This window comes from Diabrotica undecimpunctata, chromosome 9 (assembly GCF_040954645.1).
Source record: "Diabrotica undecimpunctata isolate CICGRU chromosome 9, icDiaUnde3, whole genome shotgun sequence".
Lineage (NCBI taxonomy): Eukaryota > Metazoa > Arthropoda > Insecta > Coleoptera > Chrysomelidae > Diabrotica > Diabrotica undecimpunctata.
This window is the reverse complement of record NC_092811.1, coordinates 2,535,187-2,559,983: the sequence shown is the minus strand read 5'-3', so window position 1 is coordinate 2,559,983 and position 24,797 is coordinate 2,535,187. Positions and strand designations below refer to the sequence as shown.

At 34.0% G+C, this 24,797-nt stretch overlaps 1 protein-coding gene and 1 pseudogene across 1 annotated transcript in view; both read left to right on the top strand.

Annotated features, from left to right (window-relative positions):
• LOC140449405 (discoidin domain-containing receptor 2-like) overlaps positions 1 to 24,797 on the top strand; it is a 1,157,947-nt gene that overhangs the window by 797,783 nt on the left and 335,367 nt on the right. The window contains exon 5 of the mRNA XM_072542564.1: positions 14,538 to 14,717. Coding sequence (XP_072398665.1) covers positions 14,538 to 14,717 — 180 coding nt within the window. The remainder of the gene's footprint in view (positions 1 to 14,537; positions 14,718 to 24,797) is intronic.
• Positions 13,306 to 14,079, top strand: LOC140449905 (heat shock protein 83-like; annotated as a pseudogene).

Below are 24,797 nucleotides of genomic sequence, written 5' to 3'. Positions count from 1 at the left end.
CCACAGTTTTAAACAAAAAAAAAAAGGAAAAAGAAAATGATTCTGTACTTTTAGTCTTTTTTTTGGAAGCGTATTTCATAAATAGAATTTACATAAAGTGGTTGTGAAACGATAGTCCGTCTAGAAAGTATCCGGAATTTTATATTTTTTCTAATTTTAATAGATTTCCTTTTTGTAACATTTTTAGACAAAAGTAATGCATCAAGTAGATTGTGCCGATAGTAGGTTATGGACAAAATCGCATGACAACACCATCTGTCAAATATTGTTGTTTGTAAACAGACTTTTAAACAGAAGATGTTAATAGAGACATTGGGAATCTATTAACATCTTTATCAACGTCTGGCTATGCCTTGCAATTTTTAGAAGGCTCCAGATTAAAGCAGAAATCTGAATTTGTTTCGAAACTATCTTACCGATTTTAAATGAGATGAATTATTTGTTGAAATTTTATATTTTAAGATGATAGAAATAAATATCGTAAAATTATAATTCTACTTTCTTTTTTCCGGATACTTTCTAGACGGACTATATTTTTTGTCACATTTAATACTAATATTTTTTAGGCGTGATTAAATCACAATAAGTAATAAAAATTAGGTTTTTGAATTTGGTTTGACGTGTCCATTGTCCATGTACAATCCGGAAATACGTGGCAAACATTTGGCACTTGTAGGCCACAATAAGGCTAAAATACTACACTTCTGCTGAGATTTCTGTGAATTTTTTATATTTAAAGTAATATTTACAATTTTATAGATAGTCAGAACATGAATATAGAGTAAAATACCATGTTTTATAATAATATTTAATAATGAGATCATTTACAATTATAAATTGTTTAATAATCTAAAATATTGAAATTAAAACTTTCAGTAAATACCACGATATCATATTTACTAATTATCATCATCATGCAACCTCTTCTGCCCACTGCTGGACATAGGTCTCTCCCATTTTTCGCCACTCTTCACGGTTCTGTGCTTCTTGTTGCCATTTCTTGGATATTCGTTTAATGTCCATCCAGCGTGTTGGTGGTCGACCTCTGCTGCGTTTGTCTTCTTTTGGGCGCTAGTCAATTAATTTTCTGGTCCATCTTGAGTCTTTTAGTCTCGCTATGTCACCTGTCCAGTTCCATTTCGGCTTGGCTATACGTTCGACGACATCAGTGATAGCTGTTCTTTTCCTTAGATATTGGTTCCTTATTTTGTCTTTTTTGATCATGTCGGATTTAGGAGTGGCTTTGGAACGAATGACCACCTAGCACTGACCACCAAAGTAATAAAATCCTTAATAGAGAAAGTTACAGAATACAACAAGCCATTGATATTAATATTTGTAGACTTTGAGAAAGCGTTTGACTCAGTCCAGCATAGATCCATGTTAAGAGCTCTTACAGAGTGCAGTATTGATCATAGGTACACAACTCTTCTTCGGAATATATATAATAGCGCAACAGCTGCAGTTAGAATGTATTATGGCAACATAAATACATTTCCCTTCCATAGGGGTATTAGGCAAGGAGATACCGTCTCTCCTAAGCTATTCACCGCTTTGTTGCAGAGTGCTATGAGAAACAATAATTGGGAGAATATTGGAGTCAACATAAATGGAGAATTTCTGAACAACTTGAGATTTGCAGACGACATAGTCCTTATTGCAGAACGGGTAGATCATGCCTGCCAACTTCTTCAAGACCTTCAGATCTCGTGTACACAATTTATACTTAAAATTAATTTCTCCAAAACACAATATCTGACCAACCTAGTACTGGCGAAAAACATCTCAACTAACGGCACGCAAATTGAACAGGTGCATAGCTATAAATATCTGGGCCACGAGATTAAATTAGGAAGAGATAATCAAACCACGGAGCTAAACAGGAGAATAGGACTGGCATGGGCGGCTTACGAAAAACTGAGAGGAGTCTTTAGATCAGATATTCCAATGTGCTTGAAAAGGAAGGTTTTTGATCAGTGTGTACTCCCAGTTCTAACGTATGGAGGAGAAACATTGACCATTACCAGAAAAGTAATCAATAAAATACAAGTGGCACAGAGAGCGATGGAGAGGTCAATGCTGAATATATCCCTCAGAGACAGAGTATCAAATACAATAATTAGAAGAAAAACTGGTGTTACTGACGCAGTTCAAAGGATTACAACATTGAAATGGAAGATGGAAGCTGGACGAAGAAATTTCTGGAATGGAGACCTAGACACGATGCTTATCGTAATCGAGGACGTCCTCCAACAAGGTGGTCAGATGACATCAAGCGCATTCAGCACAACTGGATTCAGGGTGCTCAAGATAGAATGCATTGGAATTATTTACGGGAGGCCTGTGTCCAGCAGTGGACTCAAAGCGGCTGATGATGATAATGATGTTTTTGTGAGAGTGAGAGTTTCTGCTCCATATGTTATAATAGGAAGAACGCATTGATTAAATGTCTTCCGTTTCATAGCTCTTAAAGATGTCTCTTAGTGAACCATAAGCCGCCCAAGCAAGTGTTATTTGTCGTTGAAATTCAGAGGTCTATTATACTTGCTTATTCTGATTTGGTGACTGAGATATATGTACTTTTCTGTCAATTCTACCACTTGATTTTGGATGGTTAGGTGTTCGCTGGGAACTAAATTTGTCATAAATTTACTCTTACTGACGTTCATTTTTAGACCTATTGTTGAAGATACTTAAATTCTTGTATCATTTGTTGTGCTTCACGCAGATCTTCAGTAATTAAGTACTATATGATTGACTCAAATGATAATCCATTTGACTTTTGACATCTCGATTTCCATTTCGGTGACTTTTTCTTCAGATAATAATGTTCTGGCATTGTAGGTACAGATAAAGAGTGTAAAAGGTTTTTTCGTCTTTCGCGTCGTCAGTTTTTTGTCCCCCCCAAAATCCTTGGGACAGACTCATATTTCGATTACTCGCTATACTCACCTAAGGTACAACATCCGTTTTTGTTTTAAAATCTGACATTTTGCTGAGAGGTATTTGCCTTAAAACACCACTGGGTTGGTGGGTTTTTAATTCAGCCGCTCACTGTGAGTACAGAAGCTATTTGAAGCCGCACGGTCCGGGTCAGACGCTTCTAGGTTTGTGATCTTATAATATCCCTAAAATCAGGGGTTGCCAACTACACCATCTTCGCTGTACTGAAAATATTCTTCGACACCTTGGATGCCGTTCTGGACTTCATCCGAGACCCTGGACAAGGTAACCTTAACAGAGGCTCCTGGAATCTGCGGAGGGCAGGGATTGATTCACTTTCCCTGATAGGACTATCCAATAGAATCCAAGGGACTCCAAAGGAGACTACCCGCTACTTATATATATATATATATATATATATATATATATATATATATATATATATATATATATATATATATATATATTGGTATGATGGATTGTTTGTTTGAATGATGAGCAATGAGTGTTTTTTTTTAATAATATAGGGTTTTTATCGCGGTTCTCAAAGAATTAGTTTGTAAGTACTTTTTTTAAATTATCTTTATTATATCTATTATGAAACACATATATATCTAACCTAGCCAATGTAAATTTAAAATAAACTATCTTTAAATTGAAATTCTTATGAAACTAATTAAATTCTATAGACAATGTAAAATTTAAACAAACTATCTACAAAATTGAAATTGTTATGATACTAACTAAATTATATTAACAAAATTTTGTACCTTTCTGTCACTGAATGCCTAAATGAACTGTTTTCCACTATATAGATTATAATCACCACTCAAATGTCTTCTTCTCAGCTTCGGTTATCCTTGTTTTTGTGAAATTACTTTTTCCAATTATCAGCTTCCACCAATTTAAGATATTTTTCTTCACAGCATTTATAAACCACCAAGCAAACCAGCAAACAGCATTTATTTTTATTCTTCTTTTCAATATATCAATATCCAATCACCAAAAATATTATTTAATTTTAATATTCAATTAATACTTCTTCCATTATCATCATTTATACATAACATAATTTTTAATCTTCAATAATATTTTCTTTATACTGTTTCTTAATCTTGATTTAACTCACTATATTGAACAATTGTAACTGATTGACTGCCTCTAACTAATTTTCATACTAAAACTGGCCATCATAGTAACTGTAACTCATAACTGATTGACTAACTGAATGGACCTCCTGAATCCAAATCACCGGGTATTTATATCTTTTTTTATGTTCCAGAATCATCTAGCAAGAATTCATGTTCCATTTGTTCTATTAAATACATTTCTGAATTTTCTGGAACAAACCATTTCGCAAACAAGGCCATCTCCGGTGATCTAGAGAATTCCTTACTTTTCTATTGATAATTTTGTTGACATTTAGGCTTTTCAGATCAGAAAATACACTTAAATCAGTAACTATATATAAATTAAACATTTTAAACTAACATTATTATAACCCCACTTTATATTCCTAATTATTAATTTCTGTCACTTACTGTATAGTTGGTTGCCTAGTCACATGGCTCACTTAAATATATCTACAATATTATAATTATTAAAATACAACTTTTTACAATTATTATATGCTAATTTCTTAAAAATGCCCTCACATAAATAATTTTTATTAAATTCTCTAGTATATAACTTCTTAAAATAACCAAATACTTGTTATATCTAATATTATCTAGTATATAACTTATAAATACACCAATCATCTACATAAATATATATATATATATATATATATATATATATATATATATATATATATATATATAAATATATATATATATATATATATATATATATATATATATATATATATAAACTAAGGTACACTCGAAGAGTGGTGGGTTTTTCGGTCAAAGGGGAGAAATAAAAGACAAAGAAGGTGGCTACTTCATCTATTTATTGAAGACGTTTCGCTTTCTGCTCAGAAAGCATCATCAGTTCATCTAAAAAGAACAATATGAAACCAAACATCCATAGAGAAGTTACAATAAAAGTGTGTTACCTTACAAAGACATGTAGCAGTCAAAGATGTTAAAAATATGAAAAAGCTTACGAAACTGGACATTTAGAGTAAAGTTGTATAAATCAATTAATTGAAACTTGGTATAGTTTGCAATTTAACAAAATTAGCACAGCAAAAGAACATGTGATAAACATACATATATATAAAAAAGTTATTATACATACATGTATTATTATATATACATGTATGTTTATCACATGTTCTTTTGCTGTGCTAATTTTGTTAAATTGCAAACTATACCAAGTTTCAATTAATTGATTTATACAACTTTACTCTAAATGTCCAGTTTCGTAAGCTTTTTCATATTTTTAACATCTTTGACTGCTACATGTCTTTGTAAGGTAACACACTTTTATTGTAACTTCTCTATGGATGTTTGGTTTCATATTGTTCTTTTTAGATGAACTGATGATGCTTTCTGAGCAGAAAGCGAAACGTCTTCAATAAATAGATGAAGTAGCCACTGATAATTGTAAAAATCCCGATATTATATTTATATGAAATTATTAAACACAGAATGTGTGTTTTGTTTTTAACTAGCGAATTTTAACAAATTGCCATTCTTTCTTTTAAACCCTTACAACCCTTGGCGGCAAATTTGTACTATTCTTTAACGATATCAGTATCCAATAATAGATAACCTAATTATTAAACATTACTGGGATCAGCATGCGCCCATAAATCTTCCACCCTCGTTTCGAAAGGAAACTATTAGAAAACATTAAACAAATCTCATGATCTTAAATTACCGGGGGCACTTCGGCTTCTATGAGATATGACTGGCAAAATCGAAATCAAAATGAATTAATGACGCATCGTGATTAAAAATGGGGTGTTGACTATTTTTAATACCCGATACCATTCATTAACGTTTTGATAGATGCAAGAGATAAAAATGTCATATGCTACCCTTCGCTGGTTCAGCCCTTTTGTACAGATCCGTAGTAAGTACGACAGTTTGGGTAAACCATAAGTTATTATGTATCATAAAATAATATTGGATACATTTCTGTAAGAAATTTTTACGCCTAGTTAGTAAAATAATTTTTACCTTCAAAAGATGTTTTTACACATAGAAAACCTTGGGACACCCAAAAAGTTGTCCCTCGCCAACCACCTGGTAGGTATTGCAATTATAATTTGAATATAGTTAACAAGAACTTAGAATCCACCAATGGTGGACGCTGCGTTTATTAGTCAGTATCAACTTAGAAACCAACCAGTGTGAACGCTTCCTTTTTTAGTTTAGAGTAAAAATTCTCTCGTATAGTTCAAAGGCTACACGTTTTGCAAATGCTTATTGTTCATAAAAATACAAGAAAGGTAGAAAAATATCTTAAAGGCGAAACCTGGATGAAGCTTTACAAACGGTTGAATTTCTTGAATTTATCGCAATAGCCGCGTTCCACACTGCTGCTATGTGACAATAGAATAAAATTGATACAAAATTAATTATTTTGGCAGATTGTACAAATAATATTAAGATTACTTTTTAATCTGTCTTTCATCATATTTTTATTAATCTTATTCTATTCTATATACATAAACACGAATCCATATACACAAAAATTATAATAAATAATATATTTACTAAATTTAACTTTATAAAATACATCAATACAACAATACGGAACCTCCAATTACACTAAAAACTGGGGTATTAAACCAAGGATCAGATTTAATGCCCGATATAACAAAATCAGAAATCAAAGAAGCCCTGAAGAAAATGAAAAATAATCGAACCCCGGGTGAAGATGGAATAGTATCAGAAACACTGAAAATTGGAAGGGATGTATTACTTGAAAAAATTAAACAACTCTTCAATATCTGCTTTCACAACGGCAATATTCCAACAGACTGGAACAACGCTACTATGATTCTATTACACAAAGCAGGAGACAAAGCAAATTTAGAGAATTGCAGACCGATTAGCCTCCTCAGCCATATATATAAGTTGTTTACGCGAATACTAGTTAAGAGAATGGAAAGAAAATTAGAGACTTATTAACCAAGGGAACAGGCAGGATTCCGAAAAAGGGACGGAAAAAATGACCATCTACAAAGTATAAAAACCCTACTAGAGAAAGCAGTGGAATACAATAAACCTCTAGTTCTAATATTTATCGATTTTCACAAAGCCTTTGACACAGTTGAGCTAAGCAAAATATTACAGGCGCTTAAAGAATGCAGGCTAGATTATAGATATACTCAATTATTATACAAAATATACCTGCCGGCAACAACCACTGTCAGATTACATACTAACAGTAATCGCATAAAAATAGAACGAGGGGTTAGACAAGGAGACCAAATGTCACCTAAACTTTTTAATACGGTGCTAGAACATGCTTTTAAGAATTTGGATTGGATGACAAAGGGAATAAAAATAGATGGAGAATATCTAAACAACTTACGTTTCGCCGATGATATACTTATAATAGCTGAAGATCTAGGTATGGCAAGAGAGATGGTACAGGAACTCGTTGTGGCTACAGAAAATGTAGGTTTAAATATAAATATCTCGAAAACAAAAATCATGACCAATTTGGTACCCAACCAGAACATCAGTATTGGTGGGAAAGAAATAGAATTCGTAGATAGATATAAATACCTGGGACATGAAATTATGATAGGCAGGGATAACCAGACTCATGAACTGAAGACAAGAATCGGCCTTGGGTGGGCAGCATTTGGAAAACTGAGAGAAACTTTTAAAAGTGAGCTGCCCACATGTCTAAAGAGTAAGGCATTTGATCAGTGCGTCCTCCCAGTCTTGACGTACGGAGCAGAAACACTTACCTTAACAAAAGCAGCAGCTACCAAACTGAGAGTCACGCAGAGAAGAATGGAGCGGTCCATGTTAGGAATAACTCTGCGAGACAGAATAACCAACGAAGACATCAGGAGAAGAACCGGAGTGACATCATCGAGAAGATAGCCAGACTAAAATGGAGATGGGCAGGACACATAGCCAGAATGACAGATGAGCGATGGACAAAGAGGTTATTGGAATGGAGGCCAAGGGAAAACAAGAGAAGCGTCGGTTGACCACCTACAAGATGGACTGACGATATAAGAAGACTCAAAATAAAAACTGGATAAGAACGGCACAAGATAGACGAGGTTGGAAACATGAGGAAGAGGCCTATGTTCAGCAGTGGACTCTTGAGGCTGGATGATGATGATGATGAAAATACATCCACCGGGATAATAGCCATTTCGTAAATATTACATTGACAGTAGTAGATATCAATGATAATTATCTACACATCGACGTACGTTTCATTTAATATTTTGATTTAACTTGTTTGAAAATGAATCATCGCGCACGGGAAAATATAGTGGACGTACTTGATAATTCCATACAGATTCAACTAGACACATTTTTGAAGACGGTCCTGGTCCATCGGTCTAAATTCTTTTCCAAATGGAATCCCGGTGGGTGGTAACCTAAAAATATAATTTATCCCTATCAAATTAGAGTGCTCCCTTTTACAAAATAATAAATAAATTAAAGTTATCTTTGATCTGTCGAAATCGGGTATTTCCCAAAGAAAGATGGAATAAATTAAAAACGGGAAGAGGTAGACGGATAAGGGAGGATTGCTAAGCGATGTGAGATTAATTTAAATTGGGGTACAATATGTTTTTAACCCTTTTCTTGTCAAGATGATTAATTCGTTTGAGAAATATCTTATGGAAGTAGTTTTACCTTTATTTAAATGGCAAGCATTGTATTTAAGTTAAGGCAAAAGTAGTTGATTGTCACAAAAACATTTGAATAAAATTTCTGGAGAAAAGTGTTTTCTTTTCTGTACCTACTAGCTGTAGTAACTGAATCATCGCTTTCCTGATACCAAAGCTTTTGGTTCAATATTCGTATCAGAGTCTTATGTAGTTCTAAAAGAAAAATGACTGTCTTGATATTCTTCTTCTTCAAGTGCCATCTTCGTTCCGAAGGTTGGCGATCATCAGGGCTATACGTATTTTCGAAACTGCTGACCGAAACAATTCGTTGCTGCTACAGCTATACCATTCCTGTAGATTCTTTAGCCAGGAGTTTCGTCTTCTTCCTATGGACCTTTTTCCTGCTATTTTCCCTTGCTTAATTGTTCGAAGCAGTTCATATCTTTCGCCTCTTGTAATGTGTCCCAAGTATTGCAGTTTTCGTTTTTTGATCGTAAATATGACTTCCTTTTCTTTATTTATTCTTCTCAAGACCTCGACATTTGTGACTCTCTCGGTCCATGATATTCTCAGGATTCTGCGATACATCCACAGTTCAAATGCCTCTAATTTTTTGGTATCAATCTTTTTCAACGTCCATGACCATTCCGTAGAACAGCACAGAAAGTACGTAACATCTCATCAGGCGAAGTTTCATTTCAAGGCTCAAATCTCTTCCGCAGAACACTCTCTTCATTTTAGTGAATATGGATCTGACTTTTTCTATTCTTATTTTGATTTCTGCTGAGCTATCGTTGTCTTCATTTATAAAGGTGCCTAAATATTTGTATTTGCTAACTCGATCGATAATTTCATTGTGTAAATATACATTTTGGACATTTTGTGTTGATTTCGATATTACCATAAATTTAGTTTTCTTTATGTTCAAAGATAGTCCATATTCTTCGCTGCAGTCTGCTATCTTATTCACCAATGTCTGTAGCTCTTCAAGTGTTTCTGCAATCAGAACGGTGTCGTCGGCAAATCTCAGATTGTTTAATCTAACACCATTTATTTTAATACCTACGGATTGCTCAGAGAGTGTTCTATTCAGTACGTCTTCGGAATAGAGATTAAACAGGGTTGGTGACAGTATACACCCGTGTCTTGATATTAAGTACCGTAAATTGGGGTGAAATTGATCCAAAGGGGCGAAATTGATAATTGCGAATGATTCTGAATATTTTAATTTTCCCTGAAATCTAAGTAGCTTAACAAACGGTTGACAACGTCGCTTTACTTAGTAAACACTAACGTAAAACCTGTGATTGTATAGTTGAAGTAAGTATTTATTTTTATGGAAAAAAGCTTGTTTTAATTATGGCTATATTTTTGATAAGTTTCATTAGCTTCCTAACTTTCCGGTGCCTGAGAAAAACTACAAAAACATGTGCGATTTTAACTAATTATCATTATAGTTACATGTCATGTTCTCTGTCAACACATGTAAACACGGTATTTTTCAGGATATCATAATTTACGCGGGAAATTTAAAAATTCACAATGAGGCTAATTTGTCCTTTCTTTTCAGAAAAAATGGTTCGAAAATACTTACATAAGAAAACTAGGTGCTCGTCCGTATAAGGACTAATGAAGTAAGGGAAAATGCCCTCCAGAAAGTTCTTGAGGAAGGATGATCCTTACGTCGCGCAGCCGAAGAATATAAAATGTGTCAAGATCTTAATGATAAACGAACTAAAAAAGTGAAGTCTATGCTGATAGAATTTCAAGATGTTTTTGCCATTGATAAGAAGGATAAGGGCAAAACAAGCATAGTAAAGCATACAATTAATACCAAAGACGCTCAGCCAATCAGACAACAACTTACACGACTTTCATTTGCGAAAAGAGATGAAGCCGAAGACATCATAAACGATATGAACAAACAAGGGGTAATTGAACCATCAAACAGTCCATGGACATCACCAGTAGTTCACATAAGTCGTCTTGCACCTTATGCTGGCTTAAATGAAACAGAAGAAGCACGAACCCTTTAACATGAGATCAAAGATGACCGGCGACCAAGCTTTAATGAATTTATGTCAAATTACGCAGAGAAAAAGAGTGCTAGATTCGGCGTGACCACAGAAGTTCAGCAGGATCTTTTTAGTGTTCCGCATAACGTCTCTCTAGCTCACTGTGTTCGCTAGAAGTTCTGGTCGTTTGGACAAGTTAAAAAATCAGCAGAAAAAAGTTGGAAGAATACTAAGAGTAGAAGATGGTTCTCGATCTTTGCTGTATATGGTGACCAGAAAGTCGTATACAGACAGGGCAAGCTAAGAGGATATATGGCGTGCTCTAACTAATTTGAAGAAAATCGTGTGCAATTAAGACCTCAAGAATTTGGCCTTGCCCAAGATGGGCCATGCACTAGATAATCTGGATTGGAAGATTTTCAGAAGTATGCTTGAAGTGACCTTCCGAGAAACTGGCGTACGAATTACTGTGTCTTGCATTAATCCGAAAAGATTGTGTCTTTCAAAGATACTGTAGTACGTTCAGTAGACTGTTATTTTTTTCTGAGAGGTTCATGCAGAGCTGGAGATCTGTAGATTTTGCCATACTGGGCATTCATGTAAAGTTGCTGATCGGACGTTCAGATCTAAGAGGGGAGCAGTGTAACGAAATAGCCCATCTCCGATGCTGGTACGTGTCACAGTTAACAAAAGTATGCATCTAGACTGTTCGATCGTTGGAATTCTCAATACGCTTTCCACGTGAACAATAGAGGTGGACTACTCCAGAAAATTCTAGTACATATTAACTTGTATATATATATAAGTAACAAGGATATTAAGTTTTTTTTAGTTGATAAGATATTTTCATGCTGTAAACTTATAAATAAATATATTTATATAAATTAGAACCGCACGTTTTATTTAAAAATGGTACAATATTATGCTTCTTTCGTTCACTTAAAAAGATATGATCAATTTCACCCCCCATTCACGGTATGAAATTGCTCATCCAGTTGTTTGCATTTTTTAGTCAAAATCTTATTTTAAATCTTACAAAATTTAACATAGATCTTTTTGAATCATATTAGTAAAAAATATGTAGTGAATTTTACAATTTACTATCATATTTTTGAATAAATAATTTTAAATTAATCAATTTCACCCCATTTTACGGTAGTTAATTTTGGTTAGCTCACGCTTCTTTGTATATCCTTCATCAATTTTTGTAGAATCGTCCTGGAGTTTATGATTTTCTAATATAAATTACCCTTACTCTCTAATACACAAAAAATGGAGACAATTCTAGTCCAAATTGCGTATTTATTGTCAGTGCTCTAATTATCAGTAATAACGGAAACACACTAAACTCTAGCTATGGTGTAATTACAGTCCACAAAAATGTTTATAGCGAATATGGGGTACATTATAACATGGCCGCAACTCCTGTTTTGGGTAGACCTCTAACCTACAACCCTATACGTGTGGAGGGCAAGTAATTTTCACGCAATTTCGGGGTTTCAACATATGGTACGGACGTATTTAAGGGTCTTTAAATAATTTCTGACCTTCCCAAATTAATTGCCGATTTTTATCCACTAGCACTACAAGTTTTTACGAGTTTTGTCGATGTACAGTATATTTTTGTTGATTGTTGAGTCAGATAAAGTCCTTCAAGGTTTAGATCAAAATGTTTTCTACACCGTATCTTTATCACCTATTTTTATTCATAAAAAAGCTGTTTATAAGCTAGTTATTGAGTGTAAACGAGATAAAAGCCTTAAAAAGTGACATAATAACGCTGAAATTATTTATTCAGAAATTTATTTAATAAAATATCGATGTAGCATGTTAAAGCAAAGATATTCAGTGGCGTCTATTTCCTTTCATTAATTGTAGATGTACAATGTAGCAATACCACTCTGTTCCATTCCTTTTTTTCATATTTTACGTAGATCTAATAGTACCATTTCCAATTTCAAATCTTAAGTGCTATCGTGCCCTCCAAAACAGGACAGAACTCTGACCAACCTACCATGATACCAGTATTCATACAGGCAGAAATGTCTGCTTAAAAACTTTCTTGGTAAAGTTTTCGAGAAAATCCTTTAGCATACTTCTAAAGTGTATTACACAGAACATCCTTCCTAACTTCCCATTCGGTATTTAAGAATGTATTTCTAGCACAAACACGTTGAGAGAAATAGTCACGCGCATTACACACAATCTTAATGACAAAAAATACTCTCTAGTTATCTTTCCTAATGTAAAGAAGGCCTTTTATTAAGTCTAGTAGTATGCTTAACATCTGTCTGCTCATCACCTTTATCAAACCGATTCATTCGTATCTATTGGGGTACCCAATTTAAATTAAACAATAGGTTCTAAATACCATTCACTCTCACCGCAGGATTACCTTAAGATTCCATTTTTGTACCAACGACACTGCTCCCGAAACAAATTCACGAGTCACATTATTTAAGAATATGTCTAAACAAGCACCCATGAAAAGAAATATTACATGATAAGACAACAACATCTACCAGAGACCAGATCACTCATCTTCAATTCTTTGGACCAATGTTTGACATCACATAACAATTATCAAAGAACATCAAATAAGGAATTCACGAAGATTCACAAAATAGACCCAAACTTGCTGACTTTACGCATTACCACACCTCTGCAAGTAGTGATGAAGCTTGTTCATTAAAAAACTATGACCTACACAAGAAAACCAAAAACACATCTACTTTATCACTGGAGGGAACAAAGAACAAGTAGTACATTCTGCATTTGTTGAACGTGTTAAGAAGTGTGGTTTTGAAGTAGTATACATGACTGAATCCATTGATGAATATGTAGATTAACAAGTCAAGGTCAGTCTCTGTCACCAAGGAAGGTCTAGAATTACCTGAAGATGAAGAAAAACAGAAGAAACTTGAAGATGATAACGCCAAATATGAAGCTCTTTGCAAAGTTGGGAAGAGTATGCTGGACAACAAAGTTGAAAATTAAGTTGATTGTGGTTTAGTAGAATCCTCATGCTATATTTTAACCTCACCATATGGATGGACTGCCAATGTGAAATGTATCATGAAAGCCCAAGCTCTTTGTGATACATCAACTATGGGTTACATGGTAGCCAAGAAACACTTGGAAATCAATCCTGACCATCCCATTATTGAAAACCTTAGACAGAAGATGATAAAAATGATCTTGCTCTTCAAGACTGCCCTCCTTAGCTCTTATTTAACTTTGGATGAACCTCAAGTTTTGGCTTTGATAAAGAAAAATCTATGCTTACTGAAAAAATCCCATCTGCTGAAGGCTGGTGACGGAGAAGATGCTTCTTGTATGGAAGAAGTAGACTAGTTCGCTCATTCAAGTAGAAGTTTCTCCAATTCCTTATTTTTGTTAATAATTTATTTGTTCTTTTTATACAGAGTATTACTAGCATTTGAAAGGCCAGTGGAATAGTCTGGCTGTGTAGAGTATTAATGGAATTTGGTTACCTATATATTAAAATTTAAAATAATACCTTTTATCCTTTTTAATTTTTTTTATTTAGTTTATTGTGTCTCAACTACAAGGTTATTGACACTTGGTCAATTTTGTTACTCTATGAAGACCTTGTATTAATTATATGGTTTGTTATGTGTGTTTGCAGATTCTTCTGTATACTGTTAGCAGTTTAAAAAAATATTCTTCCCTGGTTCTAGGTATCTCATCTTTTTTCTTCTGTTGTTTTATGAAACCTCCACCTTATTGAGCTTTTTCATTCACTTATATTATTTTGGTAATTAATATTTAAACAAGTATATTTTTTGCAGAAAACATTATAAAATACGAAGCTCCTAGAGGAGAAGTACGAGAACCAGACATTGATTTAGAAGATATAAGTTACGACGGTACCCTAGATGGAAAAATGATGAGAGGTGGTTTAGGGCAGCTGGTGGATGGGCTGTATGGCGATGACGATTACCACAAGCAGTTGCAGGGAGAACAATCTGGTGAGTTGTTTTACTTTATATACGTAGGGTGAAAAAAAAAAATTATAATATTTGTAAAATAATTTCTTGTGAAATATTTGAAGTACACAAGTCAGTTTTTATTATTATTATTGTTTGACAATTTGAATGAAATATAAATAAGTTCGTGGTTCCACGAACGGTATTTGGTGCATTAGATCATGTCTTCAATTCTTTTTTCCTCGCAAATTGAATAGAACCACTTATCAACACACCTCTATAACAACGTCAGGTTGATTTGAGCTTGTCGCAGCAGTTAGAAGAAATGACTCTTTAGGATATCCACATTTCTTTTTTGTTAAGTTGACAGCTTTCTTAGTTTTATTTTTGGAGCACTTACAAGTTTCTTGGACGATTTCGGTATAACCTTCTTCAATTGGGAATGAGGATTTTGGATGAGACTTCGGTATCGGGAAAAACGAATTAATTGAAATGTTAAGTTTTAGACTTGCTTCCCGAGTTTTTTTAGTAGGCCTAGTGGGTGTAGTTGTCGTAGCTAAACTCTCTTTAGGTAGTTCAGGCTAGATTATTTCGTACTTTCGTACATTAGCTCCTGTTGTAGACCTAAGTGGTTTCTTGTTTGTCTTATTAGACTTCATTTTCACTATCTTCCCGAGTTTCAACGCCTTTTTGGTCGTTTAAATTTTCAGCCGCACAAAAGTCATGATCTTTGAAGACCATTGACTGCAATTTCAATACTTGCTGCTCTCCCAGAAACTTCAGAAATCAAGACAGTTGCGTGAAGTTGTTTAACACATAATCCGGAGTTAGAAGGAAGCCACTCTTTAACTGATTGAGTGTAGTAGCCTTTGAAAGGCTTAAATAATGATCTATCCAAAGGCTGCACGCGATTGGTCGTACTCAGGCAGTGGTAGCATTATTACACCTTGCTCTCTAGCATGTAAAATTGCTTCAAGATTCTTGAAGAGCGTCATATGCCCATCCAGTACCAAAAATTTTTTTTTTCTACTTTTGGGTTTAAATAATCAATATAATACTCTAGCCATTCTACGAAAAGATCACTAGTCATGTAGCCTGATTCTGATATCTCAACCATAGTCGCTAGTGGAGCACTAACTCTCAAATCATTGTTCATTCGCATAAGCTTAAATATAAACATAGTTGAAACATAAATTCCTGAAGCACTCGCACAGCAAACAACTGTCGTGTTGACTCCACGTTCTCCACTGGATACTGATCCATCTTCCCTTTTACCTTTTTGTGCGAGAACCTTTTGGCATTTCCACAAGGAAACTAAGTTCCTGTAGCTGGCTGTATACTATGTATCACAAAAAAATCATGTAAAAATTCCTTTATAAAGGTATATAGGGTGTTTTAATATATATCTTTTATAAAGGGATTTTTAAATAAATTTCTTTTGGCATTTGTTCTGCACAGTCCTGACACCCGTTTCGTCAACGGTAAATACGCGATATGTATTAATATTATTGTCACCAACAATTTTTTCCAGAAGGTCGGAAAAGACGTAAACATTCCTTTTATTGAATCCTCTTACGCGCATCATGGAGGTTGCTTGAGGTTCTCTCGGTGATATTATGTCCTTATGACGAGCTTTGAAAGCATAAAACCACTTTTTTCCTGCCATTTGGGATACTTTATTAAAATTATGTGGTATTTGATTTCTGTCGACAATTTAAAATGCCGTCAAACATCATTGATCGTGAAGCCAAACATCAAAGTAAGGCCAAACTGGCCTCACATCGTGAGGTTAGTTTTAAAAAGTGATCAACTAGCTACTTCTCCACTGCTGTTGGTAACAGACTACCTAGGTCAAAAGCCTTCGTTTCTTCACTTGCCTTCAAATTGGCCAGCTTAAGGTGACAGAGCAAGGTAGGCTTACGGACTTTATACTGCCTGTAGCATTAATTTAATCCCATATCTCCATTACGAAATATTTGAAGAGCCCGGCTCATGTCGTCTACATTTCAAGTAACATATTTTCCTTTGGGCATCCAAAACACATAAGAGCGGAGCTTCCTTATAAAGAATAAATACAGCTGTGGTACAATACTAGCCCCAGTACAATTTCGGCTACTTTCCTCTACAATCTAACCAATAAACAATTTCCGAGAGAAAAGCGCTGCAAAATAGATTATGCTAAAAAAACTCTTAATCTTTTTAGCAAATTTAATGAAAATGGTTCTTTGGCTTGTAGCTTATATGAGTACGGTATCTGTAGTTCCAAATCCGAGTTTCAAAGTTCCAAAAGCAACATATTTGTTTGGCATTTAGCTTCTTTTAGGTGACATAAAGCATATTATATTTAACTACTCTATATAGAAAGATTGTGTTTTCACTGTGTTTGATAATTATCTTTTTATTTAATGTTTTTCTTAGTTTTTATGGACTTGAAAAACTTAAAATTTGTTCTTCTTGGGTTTCCAGCTAGGTTGTTTTAACAAACAATGAAGCAAAGAGGAAGTATTCATAAAATCTTACTGAAGGAATATAAGCTAATATGTCTTATACCGTTATTGCGTGGGATTCTAAAAGCGAGTTACATTAGTCTTTTTTCCATTCAGTCATTTTATATATCCCCGCACGTCACTGTTTTTATGAATCGTGTCAAACACGATAAAACATTTAAAAAGTCCAATAAAACCTCTTTAAAACGAAACAAAGCAGTTATCTCGACAGCCAGATCTGGTCCCTTCTCGTCATCGGACATCGCATCACGAAAATATGAAAACGTGTCGAATCAATCCAGAGAACGTCCGGCGAATGCGATACGTAACCGCTCCCGTCATAAGGACCAAAAGTGGCTAAATGCCCCCTGAGCATGTTGGTGTTTTAGCGATAAGGTATGTTTTAAATGGATATTGTTTAGTGAGGGCGCTTATTCGGGACTTGTAATTATAAAATGAATGAACAACAATGTTTTAACTATTTTATATAAATACATATAATTATAATCCTACCCTTTAAAAATAAGCTGTTACGAGACTTCAAGAAAAAACCGGACTGACCAAGCGACCACAACTACACCAAAAACGGTGCATGATCTTTGGATTGCGATTTGAAATATTCCATACCTTATACAGACAAAGAGTTAAATATACAAACAATGAAGGTACAAGGTTGTTTTTATAGATGATACTTGGATTTTTTATAATGGATCCATATGCCCTTATAGCAAGATGAGAATAAAAGACGTGTAAAATCTGTTAAAACTGATGGAAAACTTAAAACTTAAAGAAAAAAGATTGATTAACATTTGAAAATCTAGTTGTAACAAAACATTTAAAAGTAAATAAGTCATGAAAAAAGTGTTATCATTTATTCTATTTTACTTCTTTATACTACACAAGCGGCTTAAATTGTTTTTAACGTAAGATTATTATTTAATTATTGTTTTCTATTTCTAATATTTTTATTTATTTACCTGTAATCTAAATTTTTTTTTGTTGTACCTCAACAGACAGAAAGAATTCAGAGCATTATATAAGAAAGTTAACATCAACAGAAAAGAATTCAAGGCAACCACAAGACAGAAGTCAGAATGGCGACCTATTAACAAGAAGGAAAGATGTATTGAATAGATGGGTGGAATACTTTAATTAGGCACTTAATGTAGAGATAGAAGAAGAAAACCTGGAAGAAGCAAGAGATGAGTAAGGGGAACAGACGAAGGGGAAGAGGAACCACCAACGATTCTTGAAGTTAAAGATGCGGTTAAAAAACTAGCCAAAAACAAATCACCCGGAATAGATAATTTCCCGCCTGAACTATATAAAAGAGGTGGCCACGATACCATAATGGCAATAGAGCAGCTTATAAAAGAAATATGGACACAGAAATTCCTCCCCAATGATTGGAATATTGGAATACTTTGCACCATACACAAAAAAGGGAGATGTCTTTGAATTCTCTAACCACAGAGGAATTACGCTTCTAAATGCAGCTTTTTTATGGAAAAATATTTTCCATAGTACTATGTCACCGTATGGCACCATATGCAGAACGGAAAGTAGGAAAATACCAGGCTGGTTTCAGAGGTGGTAAATCGACAATTCATCAGATTGCAACCCTGAAACAAAGTTTAGAAAAAACACTGGAATAAGATATTGATACTCATCACATATTTATAGATTATAAAGCAGCCTACGACTCTGTGAATAGAAGAGAAATGTTCAACGCAATGAAAGACCTCGGAGTACCAAATCAGTTGTTAAATTAAACAAAACTAACTCTTAAAAAATTTGAATGTAGAGTACGAATTCAGAGAGCTTTACGTAAGTCACATATCACAACTATTGGTATAATATATAATAAATCGGTGCAAATCCTTGCCTATGCTGATGATATCAATATTGTTGGGTATTATTATTGGGGTTAGCATTAAAAGAATCAGCTACAAAAATGGGTATAATAAACATAAATACGTAAATAAACACCAACAAAACGAAGTGTATGAAAATAAGCACGCAACCACAAATCCTACGACCACGTGTTATAAAAAACGATGTAATCGAAACAATGAACGAGGGTGTATACCTGGGAGCGCTCCTTAACACTGAAAATAATACTACCGCAGAGATAAACCGCAGAATTTGCATGGCTGATGCTATTTTGGGCTCAATCTCCTCCTTAAATCCATAATTATATAGAGAAATATAAAAATAAAACTCTACAAAACAATAATACGACCAGTCCTAACATATGGTTCAGAGACCTAGACTCTAACAAAAAGTAAAGAAAGCACGTTAGGATGTTTCGAAAGAAAAGTACTAAGGCGAATCTATGGAGCAGTGAATGACAATGGAGTGTGGAGAAGACGATACAACTTCGAACTTTATAGAATAAATAATATAGGACATCATATTAAGATAGGACGTCTAAGGTGGATAGGGCATATAATGCGGATGGAACAAAATGACCCAGTTAGACAAACGCTCCTTGATAGACTCATTGGTCAGAGAAGAAGAGAAAGACCGAGAACAAGGTTCCTTGGTAACATCGATAAAGACATGAGAAATATGGGAATACGTGCTGGGCGGAGGAATGCGATGTATAGGAACGACTGGAAAGAAATTCTTGAGGAGGCTAGTACCCACACAGTTTTGTAAAGCCAGAATGATGATGATGTTTTGTTATATAATTTACTTTTGCAATAATTCTATGATATTTTTAATATAAAATAAATTCAGGATTTTTTTGTAATTTGACAACAATGTCAACTTAGATCTTTGACGTAAGTAATGACGTGCATCGGGAATTATACTGTAACTACTGTATGTAGTAGAGAAATTCATTAGAATAAAAGCAAAAAAAAAAAAAATATATTTCTTTTGTATTTTGGGTACTAGTGTAATAAGCCGGAACCATGTCTACGGAGATGAAATTTATATCAATGAATTCTGCTTCACTTACTAATGACTGTGCAATGATTTTTACTCGGTGCAAAATATTCTTCTTTATGTAATTTCCATTTAAAATATGCCCGATTTTTAAAAGCCACTGCCATTATTCGCCATTAGTTACCATGAAACAACAAGAAATGACAGGAATGACAACTGTTTCTTATGGTCAAGAAGGGTAATTTTAACCAGTGTTGCCATAGTTATTCAAAATTATGTTTTCTAATGAAAAATAAAAATTTACCTAAAACGTAAAATTTATAAATTATTACCTACTTTTAACTGAAAATTATAGCTTTTTTACAAGGTTCAGGTTAGATTTGGTTACGTTACTTTACGTATATTATCATGTTTTCTTATGACAAATAAAAATTTTGATTTTTAATTATACAAAAATTTTATTTTTATTACCGCTTTTTTACCAGTGTTAGGTTAGATTTGGTTTATTGGTTTACATTTTTAATAATAAAATAAGACGATGGTTAATGGGTACTCGTTTTGCACGCGGTTATTAAGATTGCATCCACCTGTTTTAATTAAGGTAATTTTCATGAAATTTTTAGATCTTTTGAAGGTTAAAACTGGCAACAATATCAAAAGTACATAAAATTGAACTTCTTGCGCATGGCCGCCATATTGTTTTGAAATATTAAAAATCTTGATTGTTTTAAACAATTTTATCCATTTTTTCATAATTTAACTGTAAAAAACAGTGATATTTAATATGTTTTAGTTACGTTTTTTATATTAAGACATGTATTTATACTTTTCTTTGCTTTTTATGTAATTTTTTTTTATTCATAGTACTTTTTTTATTTTTTCTGTATTTTTGATTATTTGGGCACTTTTACTAGTTTAAAGCAAAGAAAATATTAAAATTTGAGGTTTTTTCACTTTTTCGGCTAAGTCCACAAAAAATTTGGCATTTTTGAGGCGTTCCGGCTTACTAAATAATTACCGTATTTTGTTTTTGATTTAGTATCTTGTCATTTCGAATAAATAAATCTTGTTTTATGTTTTATGTGAAGATCAGTAAATATAGTTGACTGTGTTTCATTACAGTATCTATAAAAATACAATTATCTAACAAAGGGAATGTTTTGTGTTAAGTAATCACGTCAAAATCCTTCAGAAATGTTTAGAAGTCAAACTCAATGTCGTGTTGCTTAGCTTTCAAATTGGCCGTATCACCCCAGCGGCTTTGGCGCATTAACACGCCCTGCTTTTAAACACCCAATATTGTTAGAGGCGCCAACAAAAAAGTCAAATCCCGAACGAAGGCAAAAAGTCGCTAATACGTTAAATAAAGTAATCTTATAAAAAAAGAGTCAGACAGAACGTTGATTAATTACTCCGGGTTTGAACCGTGAAAGTTTAGTAAATGAGTTTTTCGCTGAATTTAAACTTCGATATAATGAAAAACTCCCCGGGGCTTTTTATTTTATTATGTATCTTTTAAAACATTAAGCATCACTTTAATAAAGATTCTGCGGCTAAAAAATACAGGTCAGTGGAAATTTATGGCCCCCAGCGACCGGAGTGCTCTGAAAGGAAATGTCTAAAGGATCTCACATTATCATATGTAAATTATTTTTGGTCGGAAAATTAATTAGACGGTGACTGTGCACAAAAAGATTCACTGATTTTTCGCCGAATATAAAGGAACATTTTTATACAGATATATATGATTTCTCAGCGTAAGCTCAGCTGAAATATAGACTGCAGATGTAAACATATCACAGATCTCCAATAGATTATCTCGTTAAAGGAAATGGGCATTATTAACTAACATTAACTAGCGAAAACATCTACCAAAACAAAAAAATGGAAGTCAGAATAGATGGACAACTACAGAACCTATAGAAATACGCAGCCGAATAAGTCAAGGGGATTCATTGAGCCCCATGCTCTTCAATTTGATCATGGATGAAATCATCAAAAGCGTTAACAAAGGAAGACGATATAGAATGAGAAACAAAGAAATAAAAATACCCTGTTACGCAGACGACGCAATATTGATAGCCCAAAATGAAGATGACTGCAAAGACTGGTCCACAGATTTAACATAAGACCCAAAGAATTTAATATGGCAATCTCATCTCAGAAAACTAAAACAATGGTAGTCAGCAAAGAATCAACCAGATGTAAAATAGAAATTTATGGCATCTGTATTGAACAAGTAATGGAAATAAAATACCTGGAAATTACACTATCTAGCTAAGGAGACCTGGACAAAGAAGTGAGAGATAAAGTAAAAACAGCAAATAGACTGGCAAAATGCCTCAACCTTCGAGTGATAACGTACGGTCCCTGACACAGACGTACTAGATTTTTCGCGCTAAAACTCAAATGCGCATAATGTTTTGTCCGCGCGGCCAGGTAGCTTTCGAATCCTCATCACGCTATTCAGTCTTAAAAAATTTGTGGCCGAGTCCGAATAGTTTGTATGTTATTCGACCTGACGGTGTGAGCGACTGAGAACAATTCAGGTTACAACAACTTTTTGACGAAATTGTTGCTAATTCCGAGCCGGAACCAGAAGATGACGACGCAAGTTTGCAAGATGATTGTTCAGAAGTTCTAGAATATGATACCAATTCAGAGGATTTCTGTGATGAAGAATATGTCCAAAATCATGTACCAGTAGAAGTAATACCGCGTGTACCACGTTTGTTTGGGAAAGATGGAACAAGGTGGAGGACACATCATGAATTTAATCGTAACGTTCGAACTCGTACTGAAAATTTTCTATCCAATCTGGCAGGACCAAAAGGTGATATTAGGCTAAAATTGGTGAGAAAAGAGATTTGGGGAATGTTTTGTCACTACAGATATTTTAGAACAAGTAGTAGAATGCACCAATAAGTTCATAGCATTGAAACGCTATGACACAGTCAATAACAGAGCGGTAATTGATCTTATAAAATGAAAAGCTCTGTTTGAGCTGTTGTACATATCTGGCGCTAACAAGAGCAATCATCAGAATGCTGATGATTTATTTAGAACATATGGAAGGTCAAGGGAGATTTATTGCCTTACGCTGTCGCTAAAGAGACAAGTCGCTGTCGCGACAGGTTGGCCGCGATACGTGAGATTTTTGAAGCTTTTAGTTCTAATCTACCGAAGCATTACAATCTTTCAGCATCTACTACAATAGATGAAAAGTTAGAAGCCTTTCGCGGCAAATGTTTATTCAGGGTTCACATGCCGAATAAACCAAATCGTTACGGTATAAAAATATATGCTTTAGCAGATGCTGAGATGTATTATACGTCCAAGATGGAAGTATATGTTGGTAGACAGCCAGTACCAGCCAGCCTGTACCTCGTCTGTGTGAACTGATTTGGGGAACGGGAAGGAACGTTACTTTTTTTAAACAAGCATATTATCAAAATTATTAGCAAAAATTATCACATATGGATAAAGGCATCGAAAATAATACCTGCATTTACAATTGTATATATAATAACCATCGGATCAATTAACTTAAAATTTTTGTCATCAAAACACATTTAAAAATTTTTTTTTTATAAGTGTCGACCCGGACCTTCAGACGATTCTGTCCTCCAAACATTCTCCAAGCTAAACGATGGCAGAATAATTGACTTAAGAAAAAAATCCTTGTTTAACTTTGGTATGAAGCAAACAGCAAAGAAATCTTACAAGCACAAAAGAATGCTTTCGCAAATAGATATTTCATTTTTCGGCTATGGCAACAGGTGATGCTTTGAATCGTTTACGAGTGCCACGCCTTAACTTGGCCAAGAAATATGCTGTGGAAACGTCGGCATGGAAAAACAAAAAAAAAAGTTGTTTCTTTTCAGTTTTTTTTTGTTCAATGAGTTTTTAAATAAAAAAGAGACATGATAATTTGTTCACAAAGGTAATTTTGGTTACAAAATAAGGAAATATCAAAACATTTTTTAGCTACTATTGTGTAGTAAAGGACGAGAAAAAAATTAAAATGCAGAGTAATAATTAGTAGAAAATTATTCTCAAAACGCTTCGTGACAAGATACCTTATGGATAGAAATATAACCTTATACAAGTTACAAAATAGGGCAAAATCACCAAAAGAAAAATGTGATCGATGAGCGATGCGAATGGCTTATCCGAACACAAACAAACGTCTTACCGTATCCATACCTGATTGAAGCTCACGGTTGCACTTCAGTCATTATTAAAAACACAATCAAACATCATTTCGCAACTCGTCTTGCAAAAGAATACATACAAGCCCCAAATATAGTTGTATAAGACTAGACAGGCTCCATTACTTTCTCTGGAGTTTATTGCCCTCCGATGCATAAAACAACAAAAGAAGACTTTAAAGAATTCTTCGACAAATTAGGTAACCCATTCATTTGTGGCGGTGACTATGATGCTATCCATCAGAATCGGGGTTCTAGACTAAATCCAATCTGAGGAAGAAAGCTATACAAAGCAATAAACAACAATAATCTAGAAGTAGTAATAATACGAGAACCAACGTACTGGCTAACTCACTTAAATAAAACCCCCGATCTTCTGGACTTTGGCATAACTTAACTATAAACAAGAACTACATGTATGTTGAGTCATGTTATGAACTATTTTTCAACCATTCGCCAGTTATTATAACACTACATAAAACAATCATCCACAGGAAAAAACTATGTTTATTACATAACCGAAAAACAAATTG